The 14908-nt window shown below is 38.9% G+C and overlaps 1 protein-coding gene across 1 annotated transcript in view; it reads left to right on the top strand.

Annotated features, from left to right (window-relative positions):
• The window catches only part of si:ch211-266k8.4 (rab GTPase-activating protein 1), a 61242-nt gene extending 47502 nt beyond the window's left edge, over positions 1-13740 (top strand). The window contains exon 15 of the mRNA XM_067588897.1: positions 13298-13740. Coding sequence (XP_067444998.1) covers positions 13298-13364 — 67 coding nt within the window. The 3' untranslated portion in view covers positions 13365-13740. The remainder of the gene's footprint in view (positions 1-13297) is intronic.
• Positions 13741-14908: the final 1168 nt, after the last annotated feature.

Consider the following 14908-nt stretch of genomic DNA (forward strand, 5'->3'; position numbering starts at 1 on the left):
CAGTGCAGAAAAACAACTTAAACCGAATCACATTCCCATCTGTTTTTTAACGTATAAAATCTATTGTCATTTCTAAAAGAGAGGTGTTTTATAGTTTGACAACTTCAACTAAAATCTACATTGCCACAGCAGGTACTGCAGTGAGTTGAAAGAACCTTACTGCTATTTAGCGAGATCAAACATGCTTCATAAGCTCTTTTATTGAGAGATGACGGATGTAGAAGAAAGCTGTGGTCAAGCTCAAAGAACATGGTAAACAAAGTAAACCACATCACATAGCATAGCAGGTTTCCGTACTGTCAAACGAGCAATTTGTGAGTGAGTGAATCTGGTTTGAGGCTCTAGTTGTAGGAAATGTGCTTATTTTAATAACAGTAACAGCCCACATCAAATATCTTCCCATTGATCAATCCAAGAGCTGCAGGAACTTTTTCCTTTTTCTGCCTTTATGCAACAATGAAGCACCAAGTAAGTTGATTAGGACCTGTGTGTCAAAGGAATAAGGATATATTAGGATGTACTAGGGTGTAACGGCTAATTCACATAGAAGGCATTTTTAGAAGCATTTTTGACGTCCATCATTCAGTGTCTCACAGAACAGACATACACTTCCATTTTATTAAATGTATCAATGTGTCATCAAAGGCTTTGGTCTTCGTTCGTGACTTGGTCCAGTCCAGCTCTTTCTTTTTCCAGCAATGTTTCAATTGGTTCTCCACAGGCCACCTTCTCTCACGGACATAACAGGATTAAAGAAGTGCACAAACCAGTATAGATGATGCTCAGCTAAGTAAGACAGTTGGCCAGCGGTTTCAGAGAGACTTTTAGCTGGTGTTTACAGATTTAATGGACTGTTAAAGTGGATGAAGGGTTGATATACTATATTTTCAGAGCTTCTGAGTGAGTGTGTCTTAATGGGGAGAATTAACTATAACCTGCTCTGTTAGGGCAAGAATGACCACAACAGCCTTATTGTTTTACACAATGTTGTCAAAATTAACAATTCCAAGCAAATTGTAATTAAAATTAAAATTTTAAATAACAATGCTTTCTAAGAGTTTTGGCAGGGCAACATGGCAGGCTCCTTAGAAGAAGACTGCTCCCTATGTAGATATAATGGTGGACAGTTATTATTTTCAACTCATTATACACTAATTAAAACATACTTATGAATATTATATTCTATTCCTGCCAAGTCCGTTCCGCTAGATGTCTCTAAATCTTACACACTGGTCCTTTTAAAAGCATTACATTTGATTTCAAAATGTAAACATGTAATGTAATGTAAACACCAGTGGGAATGGATCACACTGATGTGTTTATGGTCTTTCTAATGGTTTTATGAGATGAGTTTGTGTGAGTGACTGAGAGACAGAAAGAGATAACCCATCCTGCTGTTTTTTCCATCGCATTTCACAGCAGGGCAGGGTGGAGACACGCCAGCCCTGAAATAGACCTGTAGTTTCCTGTTTAGTAGGTTACACACCTTCAGTACAACATGTTCCTCCCAAGAATCTCATGGGAGTGAGGTACATCTCCACTATTGTATAGAACTGCTTTGTGTCCTGCATGCGTGTGTATATGTATACGTCACTGTTGCTTATAGGGGATAATTTATATTAATTAGTAGTTTGTGACTGAATAAGTGGTTTGCAGTTGTTCATTGTGTGTGTGTGTGGGAAACAAGGAAATACAACTGACATGCACAGGAAGATGAGCTAAGCTGTCCCATCTTCACTACCTCACTGTATCTGTCTGCCGGAGGCCCCGGCACACCCAGCCTAAAATTACTTTTCCACTTTCTGTTCCTTCATGCAGAAGGTCAGATCAGGGGACTGATTTTTTTTTTTTTTTTTTTTCAAATTCATTCAAAGCGCAGAGAGCAAAAGAAGAGGTGATAGAGAGAGATATTGGAAAATAATGGAAGTATTTTTGCCACAGATTCAGTTTTGTATTTGCAACTGTCAAGGACAGTTCCTCATTTTTAAATGAAAACAAAAAGAGCACGCAGATTCAAGATAGATGCTATTAATCTTTTCAACCATTCTATTTTGATTACACAACACTGTAGATGTGAATGCCAAAGTAAATATTTTAATGAGCCTTTATTTATATATAAATATTTTCTGAGCCTTTACAAAATATTATAGGTGTTATATTTGTGGGAATTTTGTCTTTCTGTCAGTCCTCTATCTCTGCCATAGACAGAGAGAGGTGCATGTTGACTGCTTAGCAGGCAGGAAAACATGTTTTCCAGGTGAGAATCACCGTGCTAATTGTGACTGACAAGCTGCCAAGTAACTAGCTCAACCAGTATTCTGCTAAACATCATCTATATAAAGACACACACACTCTTGAACACACATTTGCATTTTCATTACATAAAAAATATCCTATATATGCATGCAGCGGTCCATGCTGCATATATTCTATGTTGCATATTTGCATCGCAAGTATTTGTACTTGAACTTCTTTTCTTGTGCGGACACTGACATACAGAAACACAAACACACACCATCTCTCTGTGCCATACGTCTATTCACAAAAAACGTGAGTGTAAGGTTCCTTAATTAAATCTAACCATGACCTGAGTCACTGACTTCAGAGTATGTCAAAGGATTTCTTTTCAATCTCTTTTGTGTGCCATGACGATAAGACAGCTGTATTCATTTATTTAATAGCTTCTAACTGAGATTTCTGCTTTTGGAAATGCTGGCTCAAAATCCAGACTTTGTTATTGTTTTGGTACAAACCTTGTGTGTGTGTGTGTGTAAGACAAGCTCCATTACAGTGTTGTTCTGCAGGCTTGGAGGACAAAAGACAAGAAGTTTGTCCAGTGTGTTACCATTTAGGATGCGTGTGTGAGAGGGAGGTAGAAAGAGACGAAAAAGGGATTCAAGTCTGTGCATACTGCATGAGCCTGTGTGTGTGTGTGTGTGTGCCTGTGTGTGTGCGTGTGTGTGCGTGTGTGTGTGTGTGTCAGCTGAAGCTTGTCATCTGATCCGCTGGTGTTGTTGGCTGTATGTTCAGCAGTGTGGGAGCCACTCTCCTGTCCTGTACTCACCTCTAATCTCCTGTCCCCGGGGAAGTGTGTGTGTGTACATATGTGTGCACATCCATCATATGATATGATATGTTATAATGTGTTTTTGTAACCTGGTCATTGATGTGTGTCTTGATGTGCCTTTCAGTTGTGCATGCTTCATGTGATGGAACACTGTGCAAAATAATCATAGGCATGTCAATATGCATAGAAATTTGGAAAGCAATCAGGCAAACAGAAGCACACGCATTGATGTACTAGATACACACACACTCACCTTACCTCAGCCATTGTTGTGGGAATTGTTCAAATGCAGGTGTAGTGGTGTTATGTAACAGGGTAGTGAGGATACAGGACGGATGAGTGATCAAACACACACACACACACACACACACACACGGTTGATCCCATTTAAAGAAACAAAGGGACAGTGGATGCTTTACTGCAGTGTTTGGTACCTTGACCAGCCAAGTGACGCCTTCATTCTCCTGACTACCACAAACAAATCAGTCAGTGAGATACATTTGCTGCCATCACTGTGTTAATGTAGTTGAACATTAAAGTAATAAAAACAATAATCATCAGTATTTTGTCTTGCAATTACCTTTAATCTAAGTCCATTTCTCACTGCATATGAATGATGAAAACAGTATGTCTCACATATGCGATACAAACAATGATAGATGGAGAAAAAAAACACTTAATTTTGTAATATCCAATATATTCCCTAAACTTCAAAGCTTTGAAAATAACTCACTTTATATCTAAAATGAACTGTGTCCCAGTGCACATACTACTATGAAGAGTTACAAAGTTTCCTTTAAAGTTTACACAAAAGTCACAGAAACCCAAATTACCCAACAGTCAAGTGCACAGTAACAGAGCAGCTGCCAGACTAGACAAACTCGTCCACTTCTGCCACTAAACTCCAGTTTGAGCTTTCTGTCTGTTCTCTCAGAATTCGAAATCAATTTTATTTGAACAGATGCATTTCTCACCACATCAGGCTGTTTTGTTTGTTTGGTTTTTTTTTTTTAAAGAAAATCTAACGACTGAAATTCATTTTTCCAAGGTTTGCATTTCACCTTTTTAGGGTTTGATTAAAGTGCGTCAAAATTCTAGACTTAAAATTTAAAAGAATATTGAGAGAAGATTAGGTTTGTAAGACTTTGTAGCCTGTTGGAGATTTGTATCATGTTTTTTTCTGTGGACATTGACACAGTAGAATCTGAGATTAGATTCAAGATTATATTAGATTAGAGCTGACTGATGAAGGCCTTTTGGATATACTCATCAGATGATGTGGGATGTTGATGTGCTCTGAGTGGAAAGGTTGACTTTGTCCACAGAGAATAACTACTGCTTTAACTTTTTAATTAACTACTTTTTCTTTATTGGCCGTAGTGTGTGTTTGTGTTTTCAGGAAGAGAATGTGTACTTCTTTCTATTTCAATAGTAATTTAATTATATTCATGTACTGTGATTATTTGTACATCCTGTTCTTCAATACCTGTTACATAATATGACGGTTGCAACTGCTCTACCTTCTCAAAAAAAAGTCTGGTCTGAACTTGCTTGTTGTCTCTGTGACAATAAACCAGTAAGCACTAATTATGTCATGCTCAGCTGTTGTGAAATGTGACTGGTTTCATTTATAACAGCCTATATCATCACTGACCTGTTTTTCCATTTTCTTTTTCTTTTTTTTTTACACTTTTTCAGTGTTCATTTAAAAATCTTTCCAGACTTCTCATTTGGCATTGTGGTTTAATATTACAAGATCATTTATGAGTTATCCAGCAGTCCTTCCACTGTTAAAATAAAAAACCTGTGGAACTGCAGAAAACTAGAAAGAGTTTTTTATGCTTGACTGCGGTGGAACAGTTTGTAGACTGATAAAAGCAAACACCGGATGTACGTGTATGCAGCGGAAGGCATCTCTTATTATTTTCAGTAACATGGCGGGCGAGGGGCTATTTTTGCCCTCTGCCAATATTGTTTGCAAACAAAAGAACTTATATTGCTTGTTAATTATGAAATTACCTGTGAAAGCATCGGCAAGGCAACTGTAAACAAGTCGCGGATTCAAATACGTCATCAGCGGAGTCTTGTGATTGGTTAGCTCGCTACATGTGAAAACATCTTTCATCAGACAAACCTAACTCTTTACGTGCTTGTCCCTGCAGTGTTACTGCTTTCATTCACAACACAGCTGTACCAGCATTTTCCCTGAAATGTTACAAGGTCTTGAGGTGGGAAATTGGCGGTACAGATTTCCCTGAATATTGATCCCTGCTCCCATTCCCAGTGAAAAACTACTGTAGATCTGGATGTGTGTGGCCGCCACTTGGTGTTTAGCACTGTTCCCTTGACACACTACACCACTCTTATCTTAATCATTCATGACATCACTCCAGATTTCCCAGCGATGCCCGGCTGTTGTTTGGTGTGTGTGTGTGTGTTTAAGCTGACGGGCACTGCAGCAGGATTTACCCATGTGAATGATAACATTCTTCAGGTCACACGTGAGTGAAAAAAAACAAGGTTCACACCGATATCCCACATGGTCGTGTTTTTTTGATTGTTTGAGTCAGCCTCAAGCCTCACAGAAACACACACTTTACTTTGAAGGAAGTGTCCGCCCTAAGCTTTAAAGGTTTGAAAGAGCGGAGGTGAGTTAATAGTTTAAACCCTGGCTGAACTTAATTTCCCCTTTGATTTCCACGTACACATCAGCTACTGTTTGAAGTCTAAATATCATGAAATTTCTGTTTCCAGCGTTTCATTTTATGTTTTGATTTATCTGTCCAAAACCTAGGTAACCTCTTTATACTGTAGCTCTACAAATAAGTCATCATTACTGTATATAGTCATTATATGCCCTATTGCAATGTTGTAAGCCCTTTATTACAGTTTAAACCTGAGAATCTCTACTTTAATTTAAGTCTGACCACTTTGGGTAAACCTTTATCATGCTTATCACATAATTATAGTAAAACCTTTACATGTAGAAACACAGTTTCATGGGTTAAGTTTTACATTGAGAGGGGTCAGCCTCAAGGCAGAGGTACAGCAAAAGTGACTGGCAGCTCTGGCCAACGCCTTGCTGTTTATCTAGGAGGGAGAACAAAAGCTAACAGGTATAAATGTAAAAGTGAATGGACCATGAATGGACCACACCTTGATGTTTTTCTAAGAGCTGAATGGAAAGGCCTCCCTCCCCATGCCTGCAGTGAAGGGAAGTGATAAATAGAGTAGATTGAAAATAAATTATGCTGTGAGGGTACTCTCATTGTTTTTCGTGCAGTGTAACAAAGGGAACTGTCATTCCTCATAGAAAAATAGAAGAGGTATAGGTGTTGGGATTTCAGCAAGAAACATGTCTTAAGTTGTTGCTTATCTACAATCTTAATGAAAGGTTGTTTGATTTGACTGCTAGTCATTGCAGTGAATGGAAAAGGTCAAAGTTAATGACTGTCAGAGAAAAGGCCTGCAAGGGTAAAAGTATAAAAGTGAGCAAAGCGAGGATAAAAGGACAATGCAGGTTCTAAGTCCTCTGATGCACAAGGAATGGGGATGTTTTGTGCATAGAGATTAATTCTTGACCTTGGGAACAGGTACAGTATCTGTAATGACGATATTTAAAAAAGGTTCACTTACAGACTTGCTCAGGTGTCATTACGCAACCTACAGTAGGTGCGAAACTTCCATTTGTTAAAGATGGTCAGGGATATGGTCCAATGCTCTGCAAAAAGCTACTAAGTGAATCTTGAGTTTAGACTATTTTTAGCCAGACTAGCAGTGTGGCTCAGGGGATGGAAATGTTAGTCCGTTGGTTGGTCCACCACTTTGGTGTAGACTGAAGTATCTCAACGACTGGATGGATTGCCATGAAATTCTGTACAACCAGAGATTGAATCGCAGTGACTTTGGTGATCCCCTTACCTTTCCTCTAGTGCCACCACAAAGTCAAACTTTTCCTTTATCTTGTGTTAGCTGTACTTCATGTTTAGTTCTAATTAGCAAATGTCACTATGAGCATGTTGGCATGGTGACAATAGCATTTATCTCAAAGCACCGATGTGCCTCACAGCCTCACAGAGCTGCTAGCATTGCTGTAGACATGTAGTCTCGTTTCTGAAATGATGTTTTGTGTTTGTGGCAGTACTAACATCAAGGTTGGTTGGATGGAATAGAATAAGACAAAAGAGCAGCAGCTGCGGACTCAAAACATTATCACTTAAAAATCCACTGAATAGATATGAGATTTGTATGTGACAAGGACAAATTTAACAATACAAGAATTCCCCTCAGATTGCTAGAGCTCATGCAGGAGAGGAAGTGGGAAAAGACTATTTCTGGTGGCTCTGAGTGTTGCAGCAGTGGGAATTGCAAAAGTAAACTTTCTAGTGATGTCTGTATCTTACTGCCAATATTGTCAGTAAGGTTCCCTCTATAGGCCAGGAAATAAAAGTGAAATAAAACTACCATCATAGATACATCTTGTCAAGGGAACAGCGGAAGCAGTTACAGATACACAATCACTGTTCGTCTACCCTGTTCTACATTTCACTTGCTGTAAATGGACTGTCATGTCAGAGGTCTTTAGTAACTTGCCAGTACTTCCTATAACCCGTATGTTAGATTCTATCTGGTATCTCCTGTGTCTTACTGTGAACACCTGCTGAGGACAGGATGAGGGACAGGGGCTGTAAAAGTTGGTGGTGAATGACTGAGTCTTTTGTCTCGAGTTGTGAAAGGCAGAGCTTGTCACTGAGTTGTCAAATGAACATATCCAGGTTAAATAAGATGACCACAAGGCAGGTAGGAAGAATTTGACAAAACATCAAAAACACACATCCTCAGTGAGTTCTCTTTGTTATTTATTGTACCATCAAAGAAGAGTTAGATATACTGTATGTTAACCTCCCCCGTACAGGTCTCCCTCTCTTCCCCAACCCAATAGTTTACCTTTCCAGCCCCCCACCCCCACCCCCCACAGAGGATGTTTTGAGTTCAGCCCTCACCTTGATTTGTTTTCTCTTCAGTCATTTGTTGTGACACTTGTCTGACAGCAGTAGAGGTAAAGTTAGCTTCTAATTTCATCTTCAGAATTGATGTAGTCATCTGCGTATAGAGTGTTACATGATCTAAAAAATAAGATCTCTGAAAGATGATTTCATAGGTAAAAAACATTCTTATGTTTTGTGCTTTTGAATTCAAGCATCTAGATAATATTGCTAACCAGAGTCTTTAGACCATACATACACTAGACCTCTAGGGAAAAAAAATGTCTTGACTCCTATAAATCACCTATAAATCAATAAGTTGTTCTGATTAGTCGATTAATCAAATAGCTGACTGACAGAAAATAAACACTTTTGATAATTTATTCATCGCTCAAGCCATTTATTAAGCAAAAAATGTCCAATGTATGGTTCCAGTCATGACAAATGTGAGGCGTCAGTCCATCTTTGGTCTAGACTGAAATATCTAAATACTTTATGGATTGGCTCCAAATTTTATACAAACATTCATGATTCCCTGTGGACAAACTCTAATAACTTTGGTGATCCTCTTGCACCGCCATGAGTTTGACATTTGTTGTGTTGGGTTAACCATTGACAACCTTTGGATTGATTGTGATGACGTTTAATACAGACATCCATGTTCTCCTCAGGATCAATTGTAATAACTTTGATGATCCTTTACCTTTTTATCTAGCATCAAAAAAAACTAATTTGTCCAAAACTTTGGTTTATGACCAAATACATGCAAAACATTCACATCAGCCTCAACTGTACTTGGTGTTCAGTGCTAATCAGCAAACGTTAGTATGCCAACACACTTAACTTCAATAGTGAACAGGGTAAAACATTATTATTACACTATGTAAGCATGCCAACTTTAGTATCACTGTGCCAAAGTGCAGCCTCACAGAGCTCTTAGCATAACTGTAGACTTCAGACTGAACAATTAATCAATTAATCAAATTAAAAGGTCAGCTCATTAATCAATGATGAAAATAATGGTTAGTTGCAGCCCTACCAGTGTGGCCTGGCCAGGCTTACAGTGGATAGTGCCATACTGCAGCTACACATTGATCCTCTGAGGTGTCAGGTTTCACTGATGCATCTCTGTGCTAAGAAGTAAGTTAAAGCAGAAAGAGCTGAGCAACTCAGCCCAGTTGGTGTGACTTGCTGAGTCACTGCAAAGGAAATGGTTTTACTGGTGCAGCACATCATGGCTGCCTGTGTGTCTCTCCAGTTTCCTTCTTCTCCTTACAGTGTAATTGAATTTGAATAATGAATGATGTGTGTCTGCTGGAGCAGAGAGGTAATAATCACTCTCTTTGTCCAAGCTTGTTTGTGTATGTATGTGTGTAAGTTCTGCCTACACCCATCTATGTACATTAATAGGTGTGTATACATATACTGTGAAAATATACATGTATTTGTATATAATGTACATGCTACACATTATTTTTGTTGTTTTTACTTTTATATTTTTACTGTGTGTGTGTGTGTGTGTGCACACTCTCACACAGTCTCTAAGAAACTGAAGCAACCTGAGCTCAGTTCACCTGACTGATGTTACCTGGCCAAAACTTCCCCATTACTGTACCAGACACACAATAGACTTTAGTGTGCATGTGTGTGACAGAACTGTGTTCACCTGACTATGCCACTCAGCCACCTTTAGTTTAAATTGTTCCTACCCCACTGTAGTGTGGTCCCAACTTGACACCCAGTCTAAATGTTTTAACAGTTCCATTGTGGCTCCTTATGAATGGAAACTATACTAACTGCAATTGTGTATGACAGGGTAGTAAACTCTAATGATCTCTACATCAGTGACAAATTTGGGGCTTGTTGGGGTCGTACAACAAGTCTGTCAGGCCTCAACATGTCAAAAGAGCTCATTGTGTTCATTTTGCTTCCAGAGCTGAAATAGACATGAATGATATCGTCTTCGGTGTGTTTTTCCCCCCAAAGGTCTGAAGTTTGGGGATGTTTTTGACAGATGCATAGCAGATAAGAACTGTGGCTCTGACCTCAGTAGGCCTGAAGTCGAACCATATCTTTGGTTCATGTTCGTTATCAAGCTCTGTCACAGCCCAAAAACTAATCTGTGGACAATATCTTCAAGCTATAATTAGTATGAATGCTGTCCTGTAAACAAGAGGATCAGACTTCCACAAGAGTTCTTTCTTTTCCATGCTGTATTTGCAGACATGCAGTTGAAATAAAGCAGCGCAACAACTTCCGCTGAAGCTGAACTGTTATGTTCATTTACCTTTAGTGTATAATGGATGGGGGAATAGACAACAAAGGAAGTGCGTATAATTTGAATAAAGCCATAAGTTACTAATTTCTCTTTCACAAGCTAAGCTGAGGAGAACCATCTCTAGCTTCATTCTATTCCCTGACACCTCTCGTCCTAAAAAAAACAATCCTGTTTGACAAAAAATGTAAAATGAAGCGCTTCTCTTCTTTAACCCATGTTCAGCTGAGTGAATTGAACCACTACATACAACACCATCAGATTACAACCAGTATTGTTTTTCAGTTAAGTGCCCTTTTCATGTATTTGTAGGGGGTAAGGCGAATGTGACAGCAGGAATGAAAGGACTGAATAGAGATAGATGGTAGATGGTTGTGGGGAGGGAGGGATGTTGCTTTTACACATGTAGGTTTCCACTGGAGGAAACTGTTCCTGCATCATGCACCAGTATGTGCGCACATGTTCACAGGTCATTACCCATGCAGGTCCAGATCCAGTGATTGTGCACGAATACTTCTATGTAGTGGTGACAAAGGTGTCTTTTATTTGCTCTTGTTTAGTAGCGTTTGTGTGTGGGTGGCAGGGGGTGTATTATTCTCCAACTGCTTGTTTTTTGTTGGAGCCATATGCTGACATTTTTTGTGTTGTTCTGCTTCCTTGGAGGTTACCCATAATGTTCATTGCCCCGCAGCTTTCTCATGGACTTTGGTTTGGGATAAATGTGATTATTGGAGTTCATTTAAAGGCTCTGGACTGAAAAGCGTGAGGCCCACCTCACTGGCTTCTCCATGGGCTTGTGCTGCTTAGTGGCACACAGCATACATTGGCCATATGCTTGTATAGTGTGGGGCCGGTGTCAAGGAGCACCATTACCATAGTGTCAATTCTTCCATTGAATTACCTCTATAGACGTATTTTGTAGAAAGGCCAGACTGAGGGCTGGCTGCTGTGAATGGCTGTTTACCATCAGGTTGGGTCTGTCTCCAGCCACATGCAGCTAAAGCCACCGTAGCTAACCTGCTCAGGGTAATCTCTGCTCACAAACAGACAGACTGACTCAATCAAACACACTCAGGAAGAACCATACCCCCATAGACACACTCCTATCTCTCTTTCAGGCACATGTGCTCCCTCGCATCACATTATAGTCTAAGTCAGACATTTTAATCCAAAGAACAGAGGTGGTGTTTATGTCATGTGGAGTAAAGGCAGTGCCGGGCTATAAGTGGTTGACAGAGCAGAGTAAAACAGTTCTGACAGTAAAGATGGAGTCATACATGTGTGATGTTATGGAGAGTTTTTGCTCCATGGTGACAGGACTCCCTTGGTCATAATCAGGGATCTGTGAGCACACACACCCACGCACTTGTTTAATGAATTTTTAGATAAAAATCTGGCATTTGTCCCACATCAGCCAAAGAAGGAATTGTGGCTGTTGTCCGCCTAAGAGGTATCAGAGTGTTTTTATGTGAAAAATTTCAAATTCTAGACAGAAACAAGGAGGGAAGGGCAGGAGGTTTCATTCGTTTTGACCCAGTATGAATCCACATTGCAGTTTTCCTACATATAGAATTGGTTGGATAGCTTTAGGGTGTGTTCACAAATGTTTGTGGTTTACTGGGACAGGAGATCGTTTTTACTACGTCGGTTGGTTTTGACAGATTAGCAAAATGTCATTTGAGCTCGTGAGAATGTGAATCTTTGGCAAGTTTCGGAGGAAGTGTGGTGTGGTTAGGATGAGAATATTATCTAAAACAAATACAGGAAACCATTACAAATACCAAAATGAACCAAAGGAAAATTTACTGCTTTTTTGTTATGTGGTTTTAACTGAAAACCAGGGAAAGGAAATTACAAAAAGGGAAATTACTTCTCTTAACATGCCTTAATTCACCAAATACAAAAATCCAACAAAGTCAAAGCAGCTCTGATAATCTGCTACAGCTGTATGGAGCTTCTAATGCACACATCTATGCAAGTATAGTTTTTACAATGTGGTTAACTGAATCAGTCACTCAACAGTGTGGTTAAGCTTTGTAAAAGAGAATCAGGATAAATATCCTGCTAAAATAATTGAATGCAGTGCAGAAACACTAATATGATGAAGCGCTCCAGCAGCATTGTATAAACATTTTTTGATGTGTTCTACAATTAGCTGATGCAAGTCTGTCCAACTCAATTAAAAATGAGTGTAAAACTATGAACATTCATCTTGTGCTTTACGATATGGGGAATATTTATTCTTTTAGTGATGCTAGTGTTGTGGCTCTAGGGATGGAGGTCCAGGCTGAAATATCTCAACAAATATTGACTGACTCGGCACAAAACTTTTTACAAACAATCAAAATCCACAGAGGACAAAACATAATGACTTTGGTCAAAAAGTCACTTTCAAAAGTTTGGACACACCGATTCAAGGTTTTTTCTTTATTTTTACCATTTTCTACATTGTAGAATGATACTGGAAATAACAATGTAATAAAAAAGTGTTAAACAAGCCGAAATACATTTCATATTCTAGATTCCTCAAAGTAGCCACTGCTTGCCTTGATGACACTTTGCACACTACTGGCAATATCTTAACCAGCTTCATGATGTCGTCACCCAGAATTTCAATCAACATGCGGATGTTCAGCATTGAGCTCAAAGCATCACTGCACCAAACTGCAGCCTTACAGATCCACTAGCATGCCTGCAGACTGGACTTTGTCTTGTTCTTTATTTTACCTTTTAACCACAAGGAGTCATTCATGACAAATAGCTGTTTGTGGTTGCCAGATTCTCTTGAAAATAAAGGCTGTTTTTCCTTATTTTGGTTTATTTTCATATTCAGATAATATGAACTGTGACCAGGGTTCGATACAAATCAGAATCAGAACCAGAACTGATCAGATCTGTATGACACCAGCACTAGTCTGTGCTCTCTGGAAGCTTTTCATTGATCTGTCTTCTTCTGTCTTTCTCTTTCAGTGAGTTGTCATCCAGACATCAGACCAGCGTCCCATTCAGGAACGCCAGAGAGTCGAAGCTCATCTAATACTGAGGAGGACACGATGAAACAAGTGAAGGGCTAAAATGCACTAAATGTTTGCATTATGTACAAAACCACACTAGTTACTTCATCAGGTGATCTTAACCTTGTTTCGTAGAAGCCAGGCGAGTAACCAGATTTAAGTATGAAACCTGGTGAACAGAGAATGTCTTAATACTGATTGTGTTTTGAGTATTATTAGTGTGTGTGTGTGCGTGTGCGTTCATGCACATGTGCACCTGCATGTAGCACAAACCTATTTTGATACAACTGTTTTTCTGGTGCTGTTTTTTTTTCCAGTTGACCTATAAATGCTTAACGATGGCTCTGTTTTTATTGTCTTACATAGTTGGCACTAATAAAATATTGATATTCTTTTCAATGTGACTTGTGATTTATTCAGGAGCGTGTCTGTCCTAAGCTGCTGTGCTTAAATTAGGAGTGTTATGACATTCCTGTCCGTGTGTGAGTGTGTTTGTGCATTAATGAGTTCGTTTTTTAATCAGGCTTCCAAAACCACACGCATCATATCATGTAATTATCTCAAGTCAGCGTTGAAACTTCTAACATCAAATCAATCACAGTAAGAAAGTGTTGACGTGACATTTCTCACAGTCGATGTTTGTTTTTTGTTTTTCTGATTAAGTTTTAATTGAGTGAAAATGTTTTGTGCTATTGAAATACAAATTGGTTTCTATCTCAGACCAGTTTTACATTTCTGACAGAGCTGTAGTTTGATGAATTTTATTTCATAGACATACTGTATATCTCATTGTTCAAACAAAGTTTCATTCAGAGTAAGGTTGTAACAATTGCATATTCCTTTCAGACTGTCCTCAACATAACAGAAGCATTGGTTAATTGTTCACTAAATTCACCTAAATTGATCTATGTTTACCTTTTCCTCATAAGTGACCTCTCAGCATTGTGTGAATTGTGACTATACTCCATCTGCAGCAAAGGTGGAAATGACAAGATCTAATCAACTAATTTAGTTGCCTAAATATTACTAGACCTTACCCATTGTGTGGTGGTTCAAAAATCCTTTTTGTAACAAGAGTCTTGTTATATTAGAAGGCATAAACGACTTAATTTGTTGCTTAGCTATGAGCAGGGGCACTTCCGAGGGGAGTCCACAATCTGATTAGTCAGCCTTGGTGCCCACCAACAGACAGGTTCTCCTTCACCATTGTTACTGCAGGAGGAGCATGCTGTCCAATGATAAAAGTGTCAGAAAGGATTAAAGTGTGTTCTAATGTAAGCGACTAATGTTTGCCAACTAGCTTACATTACGCTGCGCTGGAACTGACGGACATAAAGACTATCTACAACCAAAAGGGGTGGCGCTTAATGAAGGGTCAATTAAAGTGGAAGCAACATTGCATTTTCCAGTAACAAGCTAAACACTTTGGGTACCACCACTCTTCTGATGCTTGGCATGTGATTCTTAGAGTTATTTTTTAACAAGCCTTTATATCTCTGTGTATGTAGCGTAATGAATATAGTTTTATATAGCATTTAATATGTAATCCTGTATCCCTATTTATCCA

Source organism: Thunnus thynnus, chromosome 5 (assembly GCF_963924715.1).
Source record: "Thunnus thynnus chromosome 5, fThuThy2.1, whole genome shotgun sequence".
Classification (NCBI taxonomy): Eukaryota; Metazoa; Chordata; class Actinopteri; order Scombriformes; family Scombridae; genus Thunnus; species Thunnus thynnus.